Source organism: Sinocyclocheilus grahami, unplaced genomic scaffold, assembly GCF_001515645.1.
Source record: "Sinocyclocheilus grahami isolate Dianchi unplaced genomic scaffold, SAMN03320097.WGS_v1.1 scaffold28.1, whole genome shotgun sequence".
NCBI lineage: Eukaryota > Metazoa > Chordata > Actinopteri > Cypriniformes > Cyprinidae > Sinocyclocheilus > Sinocyclocheilus grahami.
This window is the reverse complement of record NW_015505207.1, coordinates 96,011-116,117: the sequence shown is the minus strand read 5'-3', so window position 1 is coordinate 116,117 and position 20,107 is coordinate 96,011. Positions and strand designations below refer to the sequence as shown.

Here is a 20,107-nt window from a genome sequence, read left to right as displayed (position 1 = left end):
TTCCATTTTATTAGTCTTTCCTGTTCCATTTTATTTAGACCAAATAGTCAAATAATACACCCCTTTAAAATAAATATTAAAAGGGAATTACCATATCACATCAAATAGAGAAAGAGCCCAGCATAAAAAAACAATAAAAAAAAAAACATACAACTATGATTTGGTATAATTTGCAATCTTAGTTGATGCCAGCAACAACTGTATCCAGTTGCAACAGGTGATATTGCAACGAGCATCAGGGAAGCGGTCTCTTAAAGTAGGGACGATGTGTTGTCATATTCGTGTTGTTTTGTATCATGAAGGTCTTTGATGCTCTTACCACGTTTAAATGCACAATGTTACACAAGTCGATTTTGTGTTTAAGCTTTTATTCTGAAATACACCTAATCTTCTATATTTGTCTTATGTAATTATGTTATCCTTTATTTGTTTCTTATTATTCTTTATAACGTTACTTGTTTATGTTATGTTATTAATTTCATGACATTTTCCAGGTCCGTCGAGGCTCTCATGCTAAAGTTTGTCACGTTACAGATTTAGTCCAGTAGGTGGCGATACTTGCACAGTTGATTCTACAAACGCTATTAACAGCAAGAGAAGAAGACTTTTAAGATTCCGCGGAAATGTTTAGTTTTAAATAAGTATAAACCGATTTCGTTTGTATGCTCATTATTTGTTATCTGAGTAGAAATGCATTTTAACAAGTATAAAGATAAACATCATCAAGAGTCGAATTTGTCGTCTTCTTTTATTAATGGTGAGTAGTCGGAATATAGATTCATTATTGTTAACGGTTTTATTCCCCCGTGGTATTATCAGTCATGTCTTTATTACAGCTCCCAATGATAAAACGCTGGCAATGGCGTCTAAAGAGAAGAAGGAAAACATGAGAATTGGCAAACAGACGGCAACAGTGTACGCAGCAAAGATAAAGACCAAAATACACAGTAAGAAATGCTGAACAGATTCGGCTGTCTGCATTACTGATGTAGCTTGTGCTCTTATATGTTAGGAGTTGACCAATGACAATAAATGGACCTTTATTATCTCTTAGATACCTCATCATTCTTCAAGCTTTCTTTGAAAAGCAACAACAAGGCTCTGGCTCTGGCTCTTGTTGCTCAGAAGCAGAAGAGCAGAGAGCTGGAGGCAGAGGTGGTGCGACTGAGGAAAGATGCGCAGACAACTCATTTTGATCTTGCTCATCAGCGTCATAAAAACAAACAACTGGTGTGTCTGTGACAGTGAAAAGCAGCTATATGGCTGTATTTATATGCTGTACACTTGTACAGACATAAGTCAAGATTCACTCTAGATTTTGAAAACATTGAGCTTGTGCTTGACTTTAAAAACAAAGAACATGCATTATATTTCATACCAGTATATGTAGTTAACGTAGGTTTTTGTTGTTGTTGCTGTCTCTAGTTTGGAATTATACGAGAGTTTTATGACTCCTCCCTAAACTGGATGACAAAGGCAGTTGATATTTTTAGTAATGAGGAGGTAAGCAGTCAATGTCAAAGTCAATGTATTTGTCTAATAATTAAATAATATGGTTATTTTTGTTGTGGTGGTGGTGGTTGTTAATAATAAGAATAATCAGCATAATAATAATTATCAGGACTTCAGCCAAGCTTCTGTGATTGTTCACATTTGTTATTTGTTAGATAGACACAATATTATTAATAAATATTTTTATTATAATTCATATTAAAGCTAATTATTATTTTAAAGGATCCAGACAATATGGACTCGGAAGACAAGACCAGTGAAGGTATGAAAACAATTTGTAGCTGTTTATTGTACACAAGGGATAGTTCACCCAAAAAGGGAAAGTTCTTTCATTAATTACTCTCCCTTGTGTTGTTCCAAACCCATACCATTTCTTTGTACCCAAAAAGCATTCTCGTAGCTTCATAACATTACGTTTGAACCACTGATGTCACATGGACTATTTTAACGACGTCCTTACTACCTTTCTGTGCCTTGAACGTGTCAGTTGCATTGTGGTCTATTTAGGGTCAGAAAGCTCTCCGATTTCATCAAAAATATCTAATTTGTGTTCTGAAGATAAATAAAAGGCTTAGGGAATTTTTATTTTTGGGTGAACTATCTCTTTAATCTCTTCTCCATTCTGTCACCGATGGAGTTTTGGTTCCTTGCCGCTGTCGCCTCTGGCTTGCTTAGTTGGGGACACTTCATTTTCAGCGATATCGTTGACTTGATTGCAAAAATAAACTGAGCTGGATGATGACATCACTGAATTCAATGATGAACTGTCTTTAACTGAAAAATGAGTGTTTACGATTGTCATTTTGCATTATTGACACTATTTTCCTAATTAATGCTGTTCAGTTGCTTTGACACAATCTGTATTGTTAAAAGCGCTATATAAATAAAGGTGACTTGACTTGACTTTAAGAATGTCAGTCAAGTTTAGTTAAGTTGGAATGGTTGGCAATTCAACTCATAGAAATTGAGCTAATATTAATTTCTTTGTACATTACTGCTAACAAAATGAGTCTCTTGATGGTGTATTTTAATTTGTGATTTATTTTTCAGACCAAATCATTGAAATGGGAGAGGTTGAGAGTTTGCAAGACAGAACTTTGTGTCCACAGCAGCATCATGTTCAGTCTGTACCAGTGAATTCAGCCGGTGATGCTCCCAGCCAAGAGAGAGATAGTTCAGCACAGCAAAACACCATATATGACTCTGAAATGGAGATGACCATTAGTGACAGTGCTGCTGAAATAGTAACAGTTGAAACAAATGCCAGAAAAACCTCTAGAGTTACAGAAGAACACCAGAAAAAGAAGGATGTGAGTCTATCAGAAAAAGGTAGTGAGTTTATATCTGCGAAGGAAGACTCACCATTTGAATTTAGTAGATTAGAATATACATCAGCTGTGCCAAAAGAGATGACTGCTGTCACACAGCAGTGCTCTCCCACTGTTCAGAGAGAGGTGGAGAATGGGCAGCAAATAGATTCAATAACTGCACGCAGGAAGACTCACGTCACCTCTCGTTGTACTAAAAGTAGCAGACGCACATGTAAACTAAAAGAATCAAACCCAGATCCAAGAAAAACATACCTGATCTCCCAAGATCCTCATGGCATTTTTAATGACTGTTTTAGTGATCCTGAGCTTCAGAATTCTGAAAGAAGCAAGGCAATGCCTTCACATGGAAATATTTCAAATAAAGCTGCTAAAAGCAAAGCTAAAGAGTCCCATGCTACCCGGGAAACCAGGAGAACAATTATAGATCAAGTAGAGCTAAAACCTCAGAAGAGCAGGAAGACCAAAGTCTTGTCCCTTATGATGGATCACAGTTTATCGGATATGCATGAAAATGTTCAATCTGCCAGTACTTTATGCCCAGCGGCTGCTTGTACGGATGTCCATGTCGGTGAGACCGCAGTTCAAAAACATAAAAACAAAACTCCAGCACACCCTCTTCCTCAGTCTGAAAAGTGCAAGACACAGAAAAACAAAGGAACAATTGTGATACAGGCAAGTCAATCATTAATCAACAGGAATTCATTTTTGAATGAAACCAATATATTAGAAGATCCCAACAGACTGGAAGGTTTACAGGAAGTAATATCAGAAACCCAAATGACGCACCTCAGTATTGGTTCAGATAATGTTGCACAACAGCACAAGGAGCCAGAGCATGATTTTCATGAAATATTGACAGAAAACACCTATCATCCCAAATGTTCACAAGATGTGAATGCCAGCCTTGTACAGGAACCCTCTGAATTTATGTCATCAGTGGCTGGCAAAGCCAAAAAACACAGAAAAGAGGGGGCAGATAAAATAAAAAAGAAGAACGCAGCGACTGCACCAAGAGAAAAACCCAAAGCATTAACAAAGAAACAAAACCGTTGTGCTGTGAGTGTGGATGAAACTGTGTTGACAAAAAGGCAAGATGAGACTGATCTTCAGAATGGAGCAGGATGCAGGTCTTTGTCTAATACTTTACAGCTACCAGTAATATCTCATTGCTCAGCCTCAAAGGAGGACCTCGGGGATGAACATAATGCTGAAACCCTTGAAATAAGTTCCCCTTCCTCTGTTGACGAGCTAGATCAGACTGACCATATCAACGTAGACTCACTTTGCATAAATCTGGATCAAACCAACGAAGCACTTGAGGGCAGGTGCAGGAAAACATACGTTGTTTCATCTTGTGATGAATCACCCCTTATGGAAAAGACTGACAGTGGGGCTTCCAGCGACATTTGTGAACATGATCTTTTTACTAATGAAACGGATAATGTTTCACCTGTTTTGAACAGAAGCATGTTTGTCATGGAAAAATACAATGTGACTTCAGATGGTTTTAGTGGACACACAAAAGACCTTCAATTCACAGAAGAGAGGCCTCCCTGGGAGACCCTTGATGGTTACACTGAAGCACTCTTAGATGAAAGCTCTGCCCACAGCCCTCAACCAGAGACCCGCTGTCAAACTATGAACATTTACCAGGACCAGGACTCAGACTTGAGGCACCAAGCTCCAGGTAAACCTTATAAGTCTAAATGATTTGCCAATGTTTGTATTTTTAAGGAGAAACAATAATACGTATGTGACCATGGACCACAAAACCAGTCTTAAGTCGCTGGGGTATATTTGTAGCAATAGCCAAAAATACTTTGTATGGGTCAAAATTATCGATTTTTATTTTATGCCATGTTCCATGAAGATATTTTGTAAATTTCCTACTGTAAATATATCAAAAATACGTTTTGATTAGTAATATGCATGGCTAAGAACTTCATTTGGACAACTTTAAAGGCGATTTTTTTGCACCCTCAGATTCTTTTAAATCGCTTTTAATACAGATGAATTTGAGACTATTTAATTTTTATTTTCCCCTTTTTTTCAATTTCACATATGTCTTATATTTGTTTGTATCTTATATATTTATTTTCATTCTGCGAACAGAAGAAGGCAGGGTTATGAAGAGTCTAACAAATACAGGGCATAACTCTGATTGCGGGAGAACACGGAGAAGAGCAGCACCAGTCTCTTACAAAGAACCAACCCTCAACTGGTGAGTTACACTTGAATGATATAACACAATCTAATGTAATGCAATAAAATATAATGTATTTATGTCTTAATACAGATTATTTTTTTTTTAATGATTTTGGATAATTTTGAATTGATTGTTGTTGTTGTTGTTGTTGTTGTTTTTCAACAGAAAGATGAGGCGTGGGGACAAATACTCTGATATACAATTCTTAAACTCTCCAGTGTTCAAAGACAAAAAGAAAAAGAAGAAGAAACGAGTTTAGGAGTGATTTTCCCATTTATTGATTTCAGACTTTCCTTTGGTATTTCATTTGATTTGATTTTGTCTTTTTTATGTAATGCAAATGTTTAAGATGGATTTTAAAGTAATCACAATGTGATTTAAAGTAAATCACAGCTGTTAACTTGCCTTCAGATCTCAGCTTAGTTTCATTCTTGTGTGTATATAGGAAAAAATTTGTAAATTTTAGATTATTTTATTGGTTAATAAAGAGAACCTGCTCTATTAAGATGCTCTATTCTATTTTATTGTTAATTCTGCTTTCCATCCCTCTGTTGCATTCATACTGGTCATATGGAAGTCAGCTGTGTTCATTTCCTCATCTCTTTCCTATCAAGATATATGTAGGAAAGTTGAGTCTGTGTGTTATGTAACCAGGCACTGGCCAACAGTGTTAAAGTGATTGAAGGACTGATTGAATAATTTAGAGGACTGTTCACCTGAGACGACTACAATTTTGAGACAGAGTAGGAGTGTCTGTTTAACCGGTTTATATTGTATGAGAGCAGACTAAAACTGCTGATATATAGTTATCTTATTGTGCTGTCAGGAAGTGTTGGTATCTGAGTTTTAGGTAAGTTTCAATGAGCTTTCTTTCAATGTGTTTTCAAGAAAATGATTACTTTCTATCTGTTGAGGTGATCTATTTGTTTTAAGCAAATGCATTGAATTCAAATGTTATGGGCTTATAGTCACAGACTGTTTTTTATTTAATCATTTTTTTTAGAGCATCCCAATTTGTAATTTCTTCCAAATGTTAATCTCAGATGCTTTTGGTAACCTAACACTTGTGTGTTAGATATCCTGTCAAATGTTCATCTCACTTTTCCTGTTAGTAGGAAGCCAAAATATAGTTTGAAGTTTGCTTCCTGTGTTTAGTGTTGCCCCTGGCAGAGGATTAACTACTAGGTAAAGTTATACTCCTGGTGCTTTTTTTAAAAAACTTGTAAGGTTTCTTTTTCCTAATGTTGCTGTTTTAATGGGATTTCTGCTATTTCCTGACTAAATCTTGAAATAAAGACGTTTAGAATTAAGTATTTCAAGTGTCTGAAAAATGGAGGTCAAGCGAGTGAAGAGAGATGTTAAAACTTTGCTGTAAGTAACATGAAATAAATTCACTGTACTGTATCAGGATAAAGTGATCATAAATTGTTCATTTGTAAGAACACTTTCAGAACAAAGCTTTTTAAAAACTTTTTTTAGTGATGAATATATTGGACAGCGACTCAGAGAAACTGGTTTTGATCCGAAGGGAAAAAGCACTTCTACAATGTTAGATGATTTGGTAAGTGATCGATATTAAAATGAAAGTTTAATTTCAAAGGACAGGTTTGTCTTATTGAGAGAGTATAGATATTAGTTGCTGTTGTTTTTATGTCTTGCGTTATAATAAAAAAATGGAAAAAGAAGATTCAAGCTTAGGACTTGTTCTAAATACATCTGCATATTTATATAGGCCCATTATGACTTGGCTATAAGTGTGGCTTTGTGGTGGCTCAGTAAAGATAATGGGAAGAATGCAGCTGAGAATGACTACATGTGAGTAATTTATATAAATGGTATTTGTATTTGTGCAATAGATTTATTTTTATGTGCAGTGTTTTGCCTCACATTTGGCAATGATATGTTGTTTGTAGAGGAATTGGCAGTTTAAGACATATTAGCCAGTACCCTAATCACCTGGAAAGAGAAGCGATGATCCTTTCTTCCTTTGCTGGAATGCTTCTGGTAAGGATAAGTAAGCAGTTTCAACAACATTTGTGTTTTTGTCCACAACACAAGCCATATCATTGTTCTCTCATTTTCAGAACAGCTTACCTATAGAAGACATTCTGTCTCTGTACAATTGCAAACCAGTGGCATCTTACCCTCATAATCATGCTAAGGTATGTTACAGTATTTATTATATTATGCTTGTCACCTGAGTGAACAAATGTCACGCTGGATGAGTGGGAATTATATACACCCGGTCTGAAAATGTTGTTTAGTCTGGCACTTTACATCATGCAGTGGTTCTCAACCAAGAGGGACCCATTTGGGAGCCTCTGCAAATTTCTGAAAGATTACATTTTGTTTGTTTAGTAATTGAATTGAATTGAAGCAATCTAATTTTAATAAAATGTCTCTCTCTCTCTCTCTCTATATATATATATATATGTATATATTTTGTGATTTCTGACACTTTTCTCTACAGGGCAACATTGTTCACCCATTCTCCCTCTCTTATCATCCATTTGCTATGCTCAGTTCATTCAAAGCAGTAGACCACTCAAGAAAACACAGTATGTGCCTTCATAGCAATCAAATCCATTAATATAATACAGTATTATTTAATACAGTATTAAAAAGTGATCATTAACAACAGAACAAAATGCTTTCTTTATCCTATTAAAGTATTTAATTTACTCTCTTCATCAGCCCAGGTACTGAAACGCTGGATCAAGGAACACTGTAAACAGGAGGTCTCTCCAGTAACAGAGAAACTGGAGTCCTCCTCCACCTCCTCTTCTAGCTCCTCATTTAGTGTGAGTGTTGGTCAGCTGTTCCTCACATTTTACCACAATCTGTTATGACCCATACAGTAATATAATGTACTGAAAAAGTAAAAAAAAAATACTGGCATCATGTGCTCAGATTGTGTACTAGAATTTTTGCACCTATATTTTGTGTCGAATACAGGATAGCGAGGACTCCTTAAAAGATGAAACCGCAAACTATGAGGGCTCGCAAGAATCTCTGCAGGACTGAAAACAGCAGCTGTATAACAAGCAAATATTCATTTTCATTGTTTATTAAACACATGTAACATTATTTCAGGTTTGTCCTCCTTTGTCCTTGTTGATAAAATATTAGTTCTTTCCTGAGACTTTGTTCACAGCCACACTGTAAAAAATCAAAAGTTGAGAAAACTTAAAAGTTTAAGGTTTTTTCTTGTTTTTGTAGGAGATTTTTGTTTTCTCAACTTTTTGTTGTATAAATGGAAAACAACAAGTTCAGAAAACTCAATAATGTGCTGAAGCTAGTTGCCTTAAACTTCTTTTTAGTTTTCTCAACTTTTGATTTTTTTTGACAGTGCAGGTAATAATAAAGACAGCAGATCAATTGACATGGTTTAGTTTATAAATACCAATAATACTTTTTACCGACTTTCTTAGTGTTAGTCCAAAGTGTTCATACATAGTGTTATTTTAGAAATAGAAGGTGTGAATAATAATAAATTTGCCCATGCATTTTCATTTGACATGTGAAAGAAGATTCAATGTTAAGTTTACAGTAATCAATAAAATTCTTGAACTATTACTTTATGAACTCTGCAACATGTGGTGTGTTACAGACATTTTTGGATGTTGATGCATTCCATGTCATAAGCAATAATTCCATCACATAAAGCATCTCATTAGTGTCTGGATCAAAACAGAGGAGGGCAGCTGAGGTCAGTAATTTGCCAGCTAGGAATTTTGATTTGATGAATCAGGGCTTTTAAATCTATGGATAGGATTAAGAGGTTGGCACCACCATCAGAATGCCAAATCCCAGTCATTGAAAGAGCAAATAAAGTTTGATCCACCATGTTGATGGTGGTTTATAAAGCTGAAACCTTGTGCCCTAGTTTGTATGACTGTTTCTCATGTTTAGGACTGTTTCCAGAGGCTCACATCAAAATGAGTAAGGTAAATGAAACCGTCAAAAATGATAACTTCATTATTTTTGCATTTCTTAAGGAAAGTTTAGATTAGCATTTGATTGAACAGTTGCTAATGCTGAAATGCTAATTATAATGAATGCTACTATGACTATACACAGAACAACAGACCTGTTACAGTTGTCTGTTTAATTTGCTGTAATCTGTGACATCTCTTGATTTCAGATTGTCTTTTATGAGGAGAGAAACTTCCAAGGTCGCTCCTATGAGTGCGACACAGACTGCCCAGACATGCACCCTCATTTCAGTCGATGCAACTCTATCAGAGTGGAGAGTGGCTGCTGGGTCTTGTATGAAAGACCCAACTACTCTGGTTTCCAGTATGTGCTAACCAGAGGTGAATATCCTGAATACCACCGCTGGATGGGCTACAATGACACCATTCGCTCATGCCGTACATTTTCTTATGTGAGTAGAATGCATGTTTTATTCTATTTTATTATTCAATTTTTGTTGTTCACTGTTCTGCCACAGAAAACTCTAGTTCTCAGTATCCATGCTGTGTAAATCTGTTGCATTTTGTGTTGTTGTACACATTTTCATTGCAGACATTCAAACTCTAAGCCATTTAACCTTTATTTAAAACATCTTTTGAAATATTTTGCAGAAAAGTGATGGATCCTACTGCATCCGGATCTATGATCGACCAGATTTTCAAGGTCAGATGATGGAATTCAGTGATGACTGCAAGTCCATTCATGAAAGTTTCCAGTGCCGCAGCGTTCACTCTTGCAATGTCATGGAGGGCTACTGGACCTTCTATGAGCACCCCAGTTATCGAGGCCGTCAGTATTTCATGCCTCCTGGCGAGTATCGCAAGTTCAATAACTGGGGTGCCATGTGTGCCGCCATTGGCTCCTTCTGCAGGATCACTGATTTTTAGAGTTCACATTATGAAAATAATTGTCTTTTCTGGCATTAACTTGTCAATAAAATGTCACAAAGCAAAATGCTTGGCAGTGTATGTATTCATGCTGCAGGTGTTGATTACTACAGCTGTCCATGATCAAACATACAGTGGTGTGAAAAAGTGTTGGCCCCCTTCCTCATTTATTTTTTTGCACGTTTGTCACACTTTAATGTTTCAGATCATCAAACAAATTTAAATATTAGTAAAAGATAACAAGTGAACACAACATGCAGTTTTTAAATGAAGGTTTTTATTATTAAGGGAAAACAAAATCCAAAACTACATGGCCCCGTGTGAAAAAGTGTTTGCCCCCTAAACCTAATAACTGGTTGGGCCACCCTTAGCAGCAACAACTGCAATCAAGCGTTTGCGATAACTTGCAATGAGTCTGTTACAGCGCTGTGGAGGAATTTTGGTCCACTCATCTATGCAGAATTGTTGTAATTCAGCCACATTGGAGGGTTTTCGAGCATGAACCGCCAAAGTCTTCATTTTGTTTTTCTTCAGCCATTCAGAGGTGGAATTGCTGGTGTGTTTGGATCACTGTCCTGCTGCAGAACCCAAGTTCACTTCAGCTTGAGGTCACGAACAGACGGCCGGACATTCTCCTTCAGGATTTTTTGGTAAACAGCAGAATTCATGGTTCCATTTATCACAGCAAGTCTTCCAGGTCCTGAAGCAGCAAAACAGCCCCAGACCATCACACTACCACCACCATATTTTACTGTTGGTACGATGTTCTTTTTCTGAAATGCAGTTTTACTTTTACGCCAGACGTAATGGGACACACACATTCCAAAATGTTCAACTTTTGTCTCGTCAGTCCACAGAGTATTTCCCCAAAAGTTTTCACACCACTGTATATAGATTTCAGGCTGTATGGCATCTGTGGGTAGAAGCTTTAATTCCTAAAGGATTAGTATTCCCTTATGCTTGCCAGTGTAAATTATTTAAAACTACACTGTAAGCATTACATATCAATATCAATTTATAGCATGTTTTAGAAGTCAAAGAAATGATATACAGTATGGACAGTAGGAAGCCACCATAACATTGTAACAAAGGTTTTGATCCCTACAAACTCAACTTTTCTAATGGCAATTACGTGAACGTTTCATTCTGGTAACATATTCAATCACTGACAAAGCCTTGATGTCTTCTGTTAGGCCTTATTTTAATTAGGTAGCCATCTTACACTGGATAAAGAGTTAGAATAATTGCTGCAATACACTTGTTAGTGAGATAGATCATGGCAATGGGACTTTCGTTGACAAAACTACATACAAATATTTCTTGAATAGATTTCCTCATAAACATCCACTATCGGCTATACTAAAGGCATTTCACAATTTCAAGAACAAAACCTTTCAGTAACAATTAAACGTTCTTATTTAAACATATAAACAGACTTGTGATATGTAATGTTAAAATAAATGCAGACAAATAACACTATTGTTATTCCCAGACTTTTCCAGCAGCTTTTACAGAGGCAATCAAAGTGATTGTTTGGGGTAAAACTGTCCACGTTTGCAATATTCCTGTACAGTTTCTGCTGACATGAGTACACTGTGATTTAAATGACAACACAAACAATAGTACCATTATTTTCTTGGATATATATTTATAGTTCCAGCAGCGTTTGGCACCTACATAGGAAAAAGTTCAAAGCCTACACAAACATGGGAAAGGTCTGTACGAATTAGAATAACGAATTGGCCATATATGAATTATTATTGTGCTGCTCTCATTATGTAAAATGTTTCCTCTAGATTATCTTTTACGAGGATAGGAACTTCGGCGGCCGTTATCATGAGTGCATGAGTGACTGTGCTGACCTGCATTCCTACTTCAATCGCTGTCACTCCATCAGAGTGGAAAGCGGTTGCTTCATGGTCTATGACCGAACCAATTTCATAGGATGCCAGTATTTTCTGAGAAGGGGCGAGTACCCTGATTACATGCGTACGATGGGAATGAATGATTGCGTCAGATCCTGTCGTATGATCCCAGTGGTAAAGAAGTTAATTGTTATCTGAAGTATAAATGTTCTTGTTTTAACATATTGAAATTAAGTACTCAGCCTTAACTTCCTGTTTTTTTTGTACCCATAAGCATGGTGGGCCCTTCAGAATGAGGCTCTATGAGCGCCAGGACATGGGTGGCAGGATGATGGAGCTTGAGGACGATTGCCCCAACCTCACGGATCGCTTCAACATGTCCGACTTCCATTCCTGCCATGTGATGGATGGTCACTGGCTTGGTTATGAGCAGCCCAACTACACAGGCAGGCATTTCTACCTGAGGCCCGGCGAGTACAGGAAGTACAGTGACTGGGGCGGCATGAGTTCGAGGATGGGCTCCATCAGACGAATCATGGATCTCTAATGAAAGGAGTCCTTGTGAAATGTCTGCTGTATGCCCTTTTTCACACACTAAATAAAATGGTGTCTGTGCTCAAGTGTCTTGAGTTTTGTTCTTGCACCCTCTACCTGGAGGAGTCCGTGCCTGATGACGACTCTTGCTATAGGCTGCCAGACTGCTTGACACTGTTCGGAGAACTGAATAAAACTATAGAGACATTTTCCTCCATGAGACAGGTTTCAAGCGTTGTATCTATCTGCTTGTGCTGTATATTAATGCTCACTCATGGCAAATAACTAATGATAAACAGATGAAGTGTAGAAAACGTGCTTAAAAATAATATGGCTTATGTCTAATACAATGTTTATATAGATAAACATTAAAAAGTAGGACTGTTATAACCATGTAAATATGGGGTTCAACTTAGACAAAGTTTGGTTCAGGTAAACCCTGTTGTAAGTGAATAAAAAATGGCTATGGATTAAAGAGTAATAAAACATATTTATTAGAGTGTAAAGTATATACAGAATATATTAAATATATTATATAGTCAAAATACAGTTTATATATATATATATATATATATGTGTGTGTGTGTGTGTGTGTGTGTGTGTGTGTGCATATCATGTAATATAATGTATCCAAAAGAAATAATACCATAAATATTAATTAAATTAATTAATAACGTGAATTAATTAATAAATACACACATACATATAAATGCATACACTTACATTTAACATATTCATAATTTCTATAATTTTTAAGTAATCATTTTATATTAATGTGTTTTTTTATCATTTCCACACAACTGGCTATTGTAAATTCACATATTTATGTTAATATCACATGACAAGTCTTACATGGAACTTACAAGCAATTTATCATGACTTATTGGATATTGGGTATTGCGTTTCATCTATTCATTATGTGATCACAGCCTCAATTTTTTTTCTTTTTTGTTTTTACTGCATTCATTCACAAAATGGCAGTACTGACAATATTTTTAACAAAATAATTATAACAAAACTTTTTTAAACCAAATGGCAAAAAAGCATTTTTGTGTGTGTAATTATAATATGAATGACACATACAGTGTCGACACTTCATGTGTATATATATACCATAGAGCGTCACACTCACATGGCACAACTGCTGTCGAAAATGGTGAAGGTAAATCAATACTGTAAGGAAAGTGAGAAAGTCATATAAAAATATAGTTTACCTTATATTCAAGATATTTACACTGGTTTTCCTGTAAACTGTGCATGCATATGGACTGTCTTCTCTCTCTTTTTTTAACAGATAATTTTCTATGAAAACAAGAATTTTGAGGGTCATCGGGATGAATGCAATGGTGATTGTGCAGATATGCTCTGCTATCTTGGCTGCTGTAACTCCATCATGGTGGGGAGTGGATGCTTCATGATCTATGCACAACTACATTACAAAGGCCAGCAATTCTTGGTCCGTAAAGGAGAGTACCCAGACTTTGAAAGCTGGTTGGGCAAAAATGACTGCGTCTGCTCCTGCCATGAAATTCCTATGGCCATGGTGATTATACTATATGCTTGAGTAAGCTACATTGGAAGTAATGAAAAAGTTAACTTTTTTATCACTCTAACCAATATTTTAAATGTCAGAAATGAGTGAAAAATGAGATAGTATTAAGATAGTAGTTGATTTAGAAATGTTTTGTTCTTCTCTCTACCAGACACAGCGATCTTCTCATGAGGTGAAACTGTTTGAGAGAATGGAGTATGGAGGTCAAATGATGGCTCTAGTGGAGAACTGTCCAAATGTCACAGACATGTTCCAAACAAACCACATATTCTCCTGCAAGGTGATTGGTGGAAACTGGCTCTTCTTTGAACAGTTCAACTACAAAGGCAGGATGTACCTCATGAGGCCTGGAGAATACACAAGATTCACTGAATGGGGAGGCTTGAGTGCCCATGTGGGTTCCATCAAACGAATCATTGATAACTCGAATTAACATTCATGCAGGCTGCTTAGCAGTTTTAAAAAATATATTTGCTTATTTTTTAATGTAATAAACACTGTTGTAAACTCACACACACACACCAAACTTAAAATTATTTGCTTCTATTACTTAACATAGGTCTGCCATGTTGAATGACAACTTACAGTATGAAGCCTTTATGCTTCAAACGCTCTTATATGTTATCTCAGAAATAAATGTTTATACATTTTTGACTCATAGAATGTTTTATATAACATTTTACAGTATATTATTCATAATGTAACTGTGTTTCTATACTTACAGCAGACTAATTAAATACTACTGCTTATAAATGAGCGCAATGTTTTCTTTTTTATTTCATGTTCCACTTTCATGTTAATTTATTGGTATTTTCAGTTCGGTCATTATATAAGATGAATCATATAATAATATTGCAGCTTTATCCAGACTTAAATGAACCATCCATTACTCAACTGATTCAGTATAAGACCTGTTGCTTTTGCATTGATTTATTGTGCTGATTGCAGTCAGACTGAAGCTTCTGCAAGCAGGATGGGGCATTTTGATGAATATGGAAAAACTGCACCAGGGCCAAGCCAAACATAATCAGATTGTTTCATTGCCCCCCCCCCCCCCCCCCCCCCCCCCCCCCGCAAGGCCAGCAATTCTTGGTCCGTAAAGGAGAGTACCCAGACTTTGAAAGCTGGTTGGGCAAAAATGACTGCGTCTGCTCCTGCCATGAAATTCCTATGGCCATGGTGATTATACTATATGCTTGAGTAAGCTACATTGGAAGTAATGAAAAAGTTAACTTTTTTATCACTCTAACCAATATTTTAAATGTCAGAAATGAGTGAAAAATGAGATAGTATTAAGATAGTAGTTGATTTAGAAATGTTTTGTTCTTCTCTCTACCAGACACAGCGATCTTCTCATGAGGTGAAACTGTTTGAGAGAATGGAGTATGGAGGTCAAATGATGGCTCTAGTGGAGAACTGTCCAAATGTCACAGACATGTTCCAAACAAACCACATATTCTCCTGCAAGGTGATTGGTGGAAACTGGCTCTTCTTTGAACAGTTCAACTACAAAGGCAGGATGTACCTCATGAGGCCTGGAGAATACACAAGATTCACTGAATGGGGAGGCTTGAGTGCCCATGTGGGTTCCATCAAACGAATCATTGATAACTCGAATTAACATTCATGCAGGCTGCTTAGCAGTTTTAAAAAATATATTTGCTTATTTTTTAATGTAATAAACACTGTTGTAAACTCACACACACACACCAAACTTAAAATTATTTGCTTCTATTACTTAACATAGGTCTGCCATGTTGAATGACAACTTACAGTATGAAGCCTTTATGCTTCAAACGCTCTTATATGTTATCTCAGAAATAAATGTTTATACATTTTTGACTCATAGAATGTTTTATATAACATTTTACAGTATATTATTCATAATGTAACTGTGTTTCTATACTTACAGCAGACTAATTAAATACTACTGCTTATAAATGAGCGCAATGTTTTCTTTTTTATTTCATGTTCCACTTTCATGTTAATTTATTGGTATTTTCAGTTCGGTCATTATATAAGATGAATCATATAATAATATTGCAGCTTTATCCAGACTTAAATGAACCATCCATTACTCAACTGATTCAAGACCTTTTGCTTTTGCATTGATTTTTTGTGCTGATTGCAGTCAGACTGAAGCTTCTGCAAGCAGGATGGGGCATTTTGATGAATATGGAAAAACTGCACCAGGGACAAGCCAAACATAATCAGATTGTTTCATTGACCCCCTGATTCTAGCCCCTATTACTTTCTCCCTGGGCTAGATTTATTTGAATGACAATACTTTATGCTGTGCAATCACAGAGCAGCTTCTAGGTTTTATAAAAGACTGTGATAAACTGGATGCCAGTGTCAAGCAGTAGCTCTGCTAAATGCCAACATGACTATCGGAAAGGTAAATGGCATCTCTCACTCCCATAGACTAATCTGCAAGTTCACATTATTTCATATATTGTATAGTAGATTTATTATACCATTTATCTTTAACAGATCATCTTCTACGAGGACAGGAACTTTCAGGGCCGATACCATGAGTGCAGCAGTGACTGTGCAGACCTGCACCCTTATTTTACCCAATGCAACTCAATCAGGGTAGAGAGTGGGTGCTTCATGGTGTATGAGCACCCAAATTATATGGGACAGCAGTACTTCCTGCGGAAGGGCGAGTATTCTGACTGTCAGCGCATGATTGGCTTCAGTAACTGTATCAGATCATGCCGGATGATCCCCATGGTAAGTGATTTATGGGAATCAGCAAATAAACATTGTTAAAAAACAGCCATGCTCTAGTTCATCAGATCAAAGGAATATAATGCTTTAGACTTCAGAAACACACCTTTGATATTCTTTGAAATAATAAATGTGTTGATTAAATATATCCCAAATCCATGTTTTCTTGCAGTATGCTGGTAACTACAGAATGAGGCTATATGACCGGGCTGATATGGGAGGTCAGATGGTAGAAGTCACGGAAGACTGCCCTAACATCATGGACCGCTTCCATACATCTGACATCCATTCCTGTCACGTGATGGACGGTCACTGGCTTCTGTATGAGCAGCCCAACTACAGGGGACGAATGTACTACCTTGGACCAGGTGAATACAAGAAGTACAGCGACTGGGGAGGAATGGCCCCAAGAATCGGGTCCCTCAGGAGAATAACCTCTTTCAACTAGACAACATCAATTGTGCAACAACATATGCACTAAATAAAATCTCTTGACTGAAACTTTTGCTTGTCTGATTATTAATTCTGTTCTAGTGTTTTTATGTGAAATTAATAACAGAAAGTCAGGTTCTTATTTTTGTTCTAGTGTTCTCATGTGAAATTAATAACAGAAAAAGTCTATTTATTATTAGAATAAAGAACTATTTGTTCCACATTTAATTGACCTATCAGTGACATTTTCTATTGCAAATCTGGTTACCAGACTGGAAAACATTCATTGGTAAAGCAAAACTGAGAGCGAACTGTCTCTCACACAGTTTATGCTTTTGGCTAAACAATCCAGGGCTCAATCTGGATTAACTGCCCTAATTGTAGTTAAATCTCTCTCTACTATGACTGTCAAAAACAAAAGCAGCCCCGCTATTTAAAGGCACATTGACCTCAGAGAAATTTGAGGATGTTTTTAATCCACATGCATGTTTTAGTGGTACAAAGTGACAATCCAATACCAAATTACAAGAAAAAGTGAAAATACAAGCTATAAGTTATAGCTCCATATTCAGTGATGGACACGCAACTTCATAATTTGAAGACGACTGAATAAGAAGACAAAATCGATCTTAGGTCATTTGGATTTATAGTTAAAGTAAGTAATTATGTTGTGGTATTAATTGGATGGATACAGGTAAATTTCTGATCTTTTGTCATGGCTGTTGTTTCTTTGCTAATAGAACTTGATAGATGACTCTACTTTAGTAGTACTTTAAGATAGTGCTCTACTTTATCTGTATTCACCCATGTATGGCTTTGCGATGAAGTAGTAATTTTTCTTCCTAAAATACTACATGTTTTAAGATTTAAAAAAAACTATTTGCACACACAGAGTCATATAATGCTTCATGATATCACAAAAACATTAAATTAAATACTGCTTGCTTGGTTTTTTGGTGTATCTGCAGTAAGAGGCCTTCTTATAAAAGATGGTTGTATTGATTTCATTATTTTCCATTTTAAACGTTTTACTGTAGTATTTTTGCCACTTTAAATATTAAGGCTATTTATATCTACACGCACAAGACATTTACAAAAAGCATATAAATAATATGTATGTCCATGTTAAAGAAACATTTTGGACAAACTTGCTGTACAGTGAAAACTTCTGCTTTTGCTTTCATATAGATAAACAAAACATTTCTTTTACATGCCACAAAATAGTAAAAACTGTATGTGGGCATTTTACTGGGTCTTTAGCTTCTTGCTTTTACAAACAAATATCTATGGTTTTTAGAGCATGAAGCACATCAAAGGTTGACATTTGAATATCAGAGGCAATGTTCACGTAACATCCCCAAAACACAGCTGACTTAACTCTGAATTGATGAATAGGACTTTTCTTTTTAAATTCTCTTTTTCATATGTAAGAATTTATTGCAAAATTCAGCATGTCAATGCAGTTGACAATACTGTTGAGTATGGAATCTCAGTAACGGCTCCCTCTGTTGAACAACTTCTTTAATGCAAAGGGATGTTCCATAATGTTCTGTGTGCATTGTGCTGTGAATGTGTGGGTGCCATACCAGTCCTTTCCCTGGACCATGTAAGAGAAAACACCAAACATGTAATTATATATCCTTTTTCAAGTAAAATCCATATTTTTAAACCCAATATTGTGCTCTAACAAAAAGGTAAACATGTGCCAGTACTCTGACATATTCCTGTATTAATTTGAATAACAATACTTTGTTTGTCAAGAGGCAGTATAAAAAGCTTGGGAAGCATATGGAATCTCTCCAACGGAGACCATGGGCAAGGTAGGATTTTTGGCACCACTTTCATGACATTTACATTGAATTGCACCTTCCCTATGTATGCTAAGCTTTGACGCTGATGGATTATTCTCCTAATCTCTGCACTAAAACAAAGTGTTGATTTTGTTGGCTTTTTCAGATTGTTTTTTACGAGGACAAACATTTTCAAGGTCGTAGTCATGAGTGCAGTAACGACTGCACAGACCTGCACACTTACTTTAGTCGCTGCAACTCCATCAGAGTAGAGAGTGGCTGTTTCATGATCTATGAACGTCCAAATTATATGGGACACCAATATTTTATGAAGCGAGGCGAGTATTCTGACTACCAGAGATGGATGGGCTTCAGTAGTTGGATTCGATCCTGTCGCCTGATTCCAACGGTGAGCTTCATTGAATGTGCTCCTTTTGTGGAGATACTTATATTATGGTTTCTTTGACACCAGTGTACTGAATCATTAATTTGTGTCTTGACGTCAACAGTACAGGGGACCATACAGACTGAGGACCTATGAGAAGGCTGACTATGGAGGTCATATGATGGAATTCACAGACGACTGCCCCTGTGTGTCTGATCGTTTCCACCATCGACATGTGTACTCCTGTAATGTGATGAATGGCTACTGGATCTTCTATGAATATCCCAACTACAGAGGGAGGCAGTACTTCCTGAAACCTGGGGAATACAGGAGATACCGAGACTGGTGTGCTACCTGTGCCATTGTGGGCTCCTTCAGACGAGTCACTGATTATTAGCCATTCTGTTTGCACTTATTTATATGAACTGCTCATTTCCTGTTTATAAGCATAACTGTTCATGAACATTTAGATTTTTCACTTCTTGTGCCTGGACATAAAAAACAAACAAAGAGATAAAAATAAAATGATATTTGTAATAATAAAGTACTTGGATTTTACTGAATTCTCAGCACTAAATCAGTCTCTTATAACAGAATGAATTGGCTTTTTTCACCTTCTCACTTTGATAAAAAAATGTTTGTTTACAAATCTTAACAAAAAGCAATAATAACAATACAAAACTGCATTTATGTCAATATAGCATATAGCAAGACATAGAAATTGTACAGGAAAATATTTACCTGGATAAGCAAAATAGATTACAGGTCTGTGAGATTCTGTTGTCAAACAGATGAAGCATGAAAATGACAAAATGAGATTGTATTTTAAATAATATATCAAATGCTTGCACTAGGTGAAAGAAAACACAATGTTGATTATTATTATTATTATTATTATTATTGAG

General features: G+C 36.2%; 7 protein-coding genes across 9 annotated transcripts; all 7 read left to right on the top strand.

Moving 5' to 3' along the window:
• The first annotated feature begins 266 nt into the window (after nt 1-266).
• Nucleotides 267-5,315, top strand: LOC107568829 (shugoshin-like 2). Its single transcript, XM_016254818.1, has 8 exons — nt 267-757; nt 837-947; nt 1,055-1,230; nt 1,426-1,503; nt 1,735-1,774; nt 2,563-4,530; nt 4,956-5,064; nt 5,215-5,315. Coding segments are annotated over exons 1-8 (2,550 nt in total). The 5' UTR covers nt 267-690; the 3' UTR covers nt 5,216-5,315.
• A 1,233-nt stretch (nt 5,316-6,548) lies between these two features.
• On the top strand, nt 6,549-8,081 carry LOC107568797 (uncharacterized protein C2orf80). The gene is made up of 7 exons (XM_016254785.1): nt 6,549-6,610; nt 6,782-6,864; nt 6,963-7,053; nt 7,134-7,211; nt 7,520-7,607; nt 7,744-7,850; nt 8,005-8,081. Exons 1-7 carry the CDS (start codon nt 6,596-6,598, stop codon nt 8,071-8,073), a joined length of 531 nt encoding a protein of 176 aa, XP_016110271.1. The 5' UTR covers nt 6,549-6,595; the 3' UTR covers nt 8,074-8,081.
• An 809-nt stretch (nt 8,082-8,890) lies between these two features.
• LOC107568746 (gamma-crystallin M2-like) lies at nt 8,891-9,978 on the top strand. Its single transcript, XM_016254742.1, has 3 exons — nt 8,891-8,996; nt 9,194-9,436; nt 9,636-9,978. Exons 1-3 carry the CDS (start codon nt 8,895-8,897, stop codon nt 9,909-9,911), a joined length of 621 nt encoding a protein of 206 aa, XP_016110228.1. The 5' UTR covers nt 8,891-8,894; the 3' UTR covers nt 9,912-9,978.
• A 1,560-nt stretch (nt 9,979-11,538) lies between these two features.
• On the top strand, nt 11,539-12,396 carry LOC107568737 (beta-crystallin S-1-like). Its single transcript, XM_016254731.1, has 3 exons — nt 11,539-11,626; nt 11,708-11,950; nt 12,051-12,396. The coding sequence occupies exons 1-3, from the start codon at nt 11,618-11,620 to the stop codon at nt 12,321-12,323; spliced, it is 525 nt and encodes a 174-aa protein (XP_016110217.1). The 5' UTR covers nt 11,539-11,617; the 3' UTR covers nt 12,324-12,396.
• Nucleotides 12,397-13,457: 1,061 nt separating this feature from the next.
• On the top strand, nt 13,458-14,577 carry LOC107568754 (gamma-crystallin 2-like). The gene is made up of 3 exons (XM_016254750.1): nt 13,458-13,472; nt 13,605-13,853; nt 14,014-14,577. The coding sequence occupies exons 1-3, from the start codon at nt 13,464-13,466 to the stop codon at nt 14,293-14,295; spliced, it is 540 nt and encodes a 179-aa protein (XP_016110236.1). The 5' UTR covers nt 13,458-13,463; the 3' UTR covers nt 14,296-14,577.
• A 1,585-nt stretch (nt 14,578-16,162) lies between these two features.
• crygm6 (crystallin, gamma M6) lies at nt 16,163-17,096 on the top strand. The gene is made up of 3 exons (XM_016254773.1): nt 16,163-16,260; nt 16,356-16,598; nt 16,768-17,096. Exons 1-3 carry the CDS (start codon nt 16,246-16,248, stop codon nt 17,041-17,043), a joined length of 534 nt encoding a protein of 177 aa, XP_016110259.1. The 5' UTR covers nt 16,163-16,245; the 3' UTR covers nt 17,044-17,096.
• Nucleotides 17,097-17,507: 411 nt separating this feature from the next.
• Nucleotides 17,508-19,697, top strand: LOC107568805 (gamma-crystallin M2-like). Of its 3 annotated transcripts, XM_016254798.1 has the most exons (5): nt 17,508-17,682; nt 18,560-18,654; nt 18,789-18,847; nt 18,984-19,226; nt 19,327-19,697. In XM_016254798.1, the coding sequence occupies exons 3-5, from the start codon at nt 18,839-18,841 to the stop codon at nt 19,597-19,599; spliced, it is 525 nt and encodes a 174-aa protein (XP_016110284.1). In that variant the 5' UTR covers nt 17,508-17,682; nt 18,560-18,654; nt 18,789-18,838; the 3' UTR covers nt 19,600-19,697. The 3 variants fall into 3 exon arrangements, with proteins under 3 accessions (XP_016110284.1, XP_016110291.1, XP_016110298.1); XM_016254805.1 differs by lacking the exon at nt 18,560-18,654; XM_016254812.1 differs by lacking the exon at nt 17,508-17,682 and having other exon boundaries at nt 18,608-18,633.
• Nucleotides 19,698-20,107: the final 410 nt, after the last annotated feature.

Bases quoted from the DNA above. Each gene is read 5' to 3' on its own strand.
- LOC107568754 (XM_016254750.1), top strand. The intron at 13,854-14,013 runs GTGATTATACTA...TCTCTCTACCAG, and splicing joins ATGAAATTCCTATGGCCATG to ACACAGCGATCTTCTCATGA.
- crygm6 (XM_016254773.1), top strand. The intron at 16,599-16,767 runs GTAAGTGATTTA...GTTTTCTTGCAG, and splicing joins CATGCCGGATGATCCCCATG to TATGCTGGTAACTACAGAAT.
- LOC107568746 (XM_016254742.1), top strand. From the start codon at position 8,895: ATGTTGATGGTGGTTTATAAAGCTGAAACCTTGTGCCCTAGTTTGTAT. The intron at 8,997-9,193 runs GTAAATGAAACC...TCTTGATTTCAG, and splicing joins CTCACATCAAAATGAGTAAG to ATTGTCTTTTATGAGGAGAG. The intron at 9,437-9,635 runs GTGAGTAGAATG...AATATTTTGCAG, and splicing joins CATGCCGTACATTTTCTTAT to AAAAGTGATGGATCCTACTG.
- LOC107568805 (XM_016254805.1), top strand. The intron at 19,227-19,326 runs GTGAGCTTCATT...TGACGTCAACAG, and splicing joins CCTGTCGCCTGATTCCAACG to TACAGGGGACCATACAGACT.
- LOC107568797 (XM_016254785.1), top strand. The intron at 6,865-6,962 runs GTGAGTAATTTA...TGTTGTTTGTAG, and splicing joins GCAGCTGAGAATGACTACAT to AGGAATTGGCAGTTTAAGAC. The intron at 7,054-7,133 runs GTAAGGATAAGT...TCTCATTTTCAG, and splicing joins CCTTTGCTGGAATGCTTCTG to AACAGCTTACCTATAGAAGA.
- LOC107568829 (XM_016254818.1), top strand. From the start codon at position 691: ATGCATTTTAACAAGTATAAAGATAAACATCATCAAGAGTCGAATTTG. The intron at 1,231-1,425 runs GTGTGTCTGTGA...TGCTGTCTCTAG, and splicing joins GTCATAAAAACAAACAACTG to TTTGGAATTATACGAGAGTT. The intron at 1,775-2,562 runs GTATGAAAACAA...TTTATTTTTCAG, and splicing joins GGAAGACAAGACCAGTGAAG to ACCAAATCATTGAAATGGGA.
- LOC107568737 (XM_016254731.1), top strand. The intron at 11,951-12,050 runs GTAAAGAAGTTA...TGTACCCATAAG, and splicing joins CCTGTCGTATGATCCCAGTG to CATGGTGGGCCCTTCAGAAT.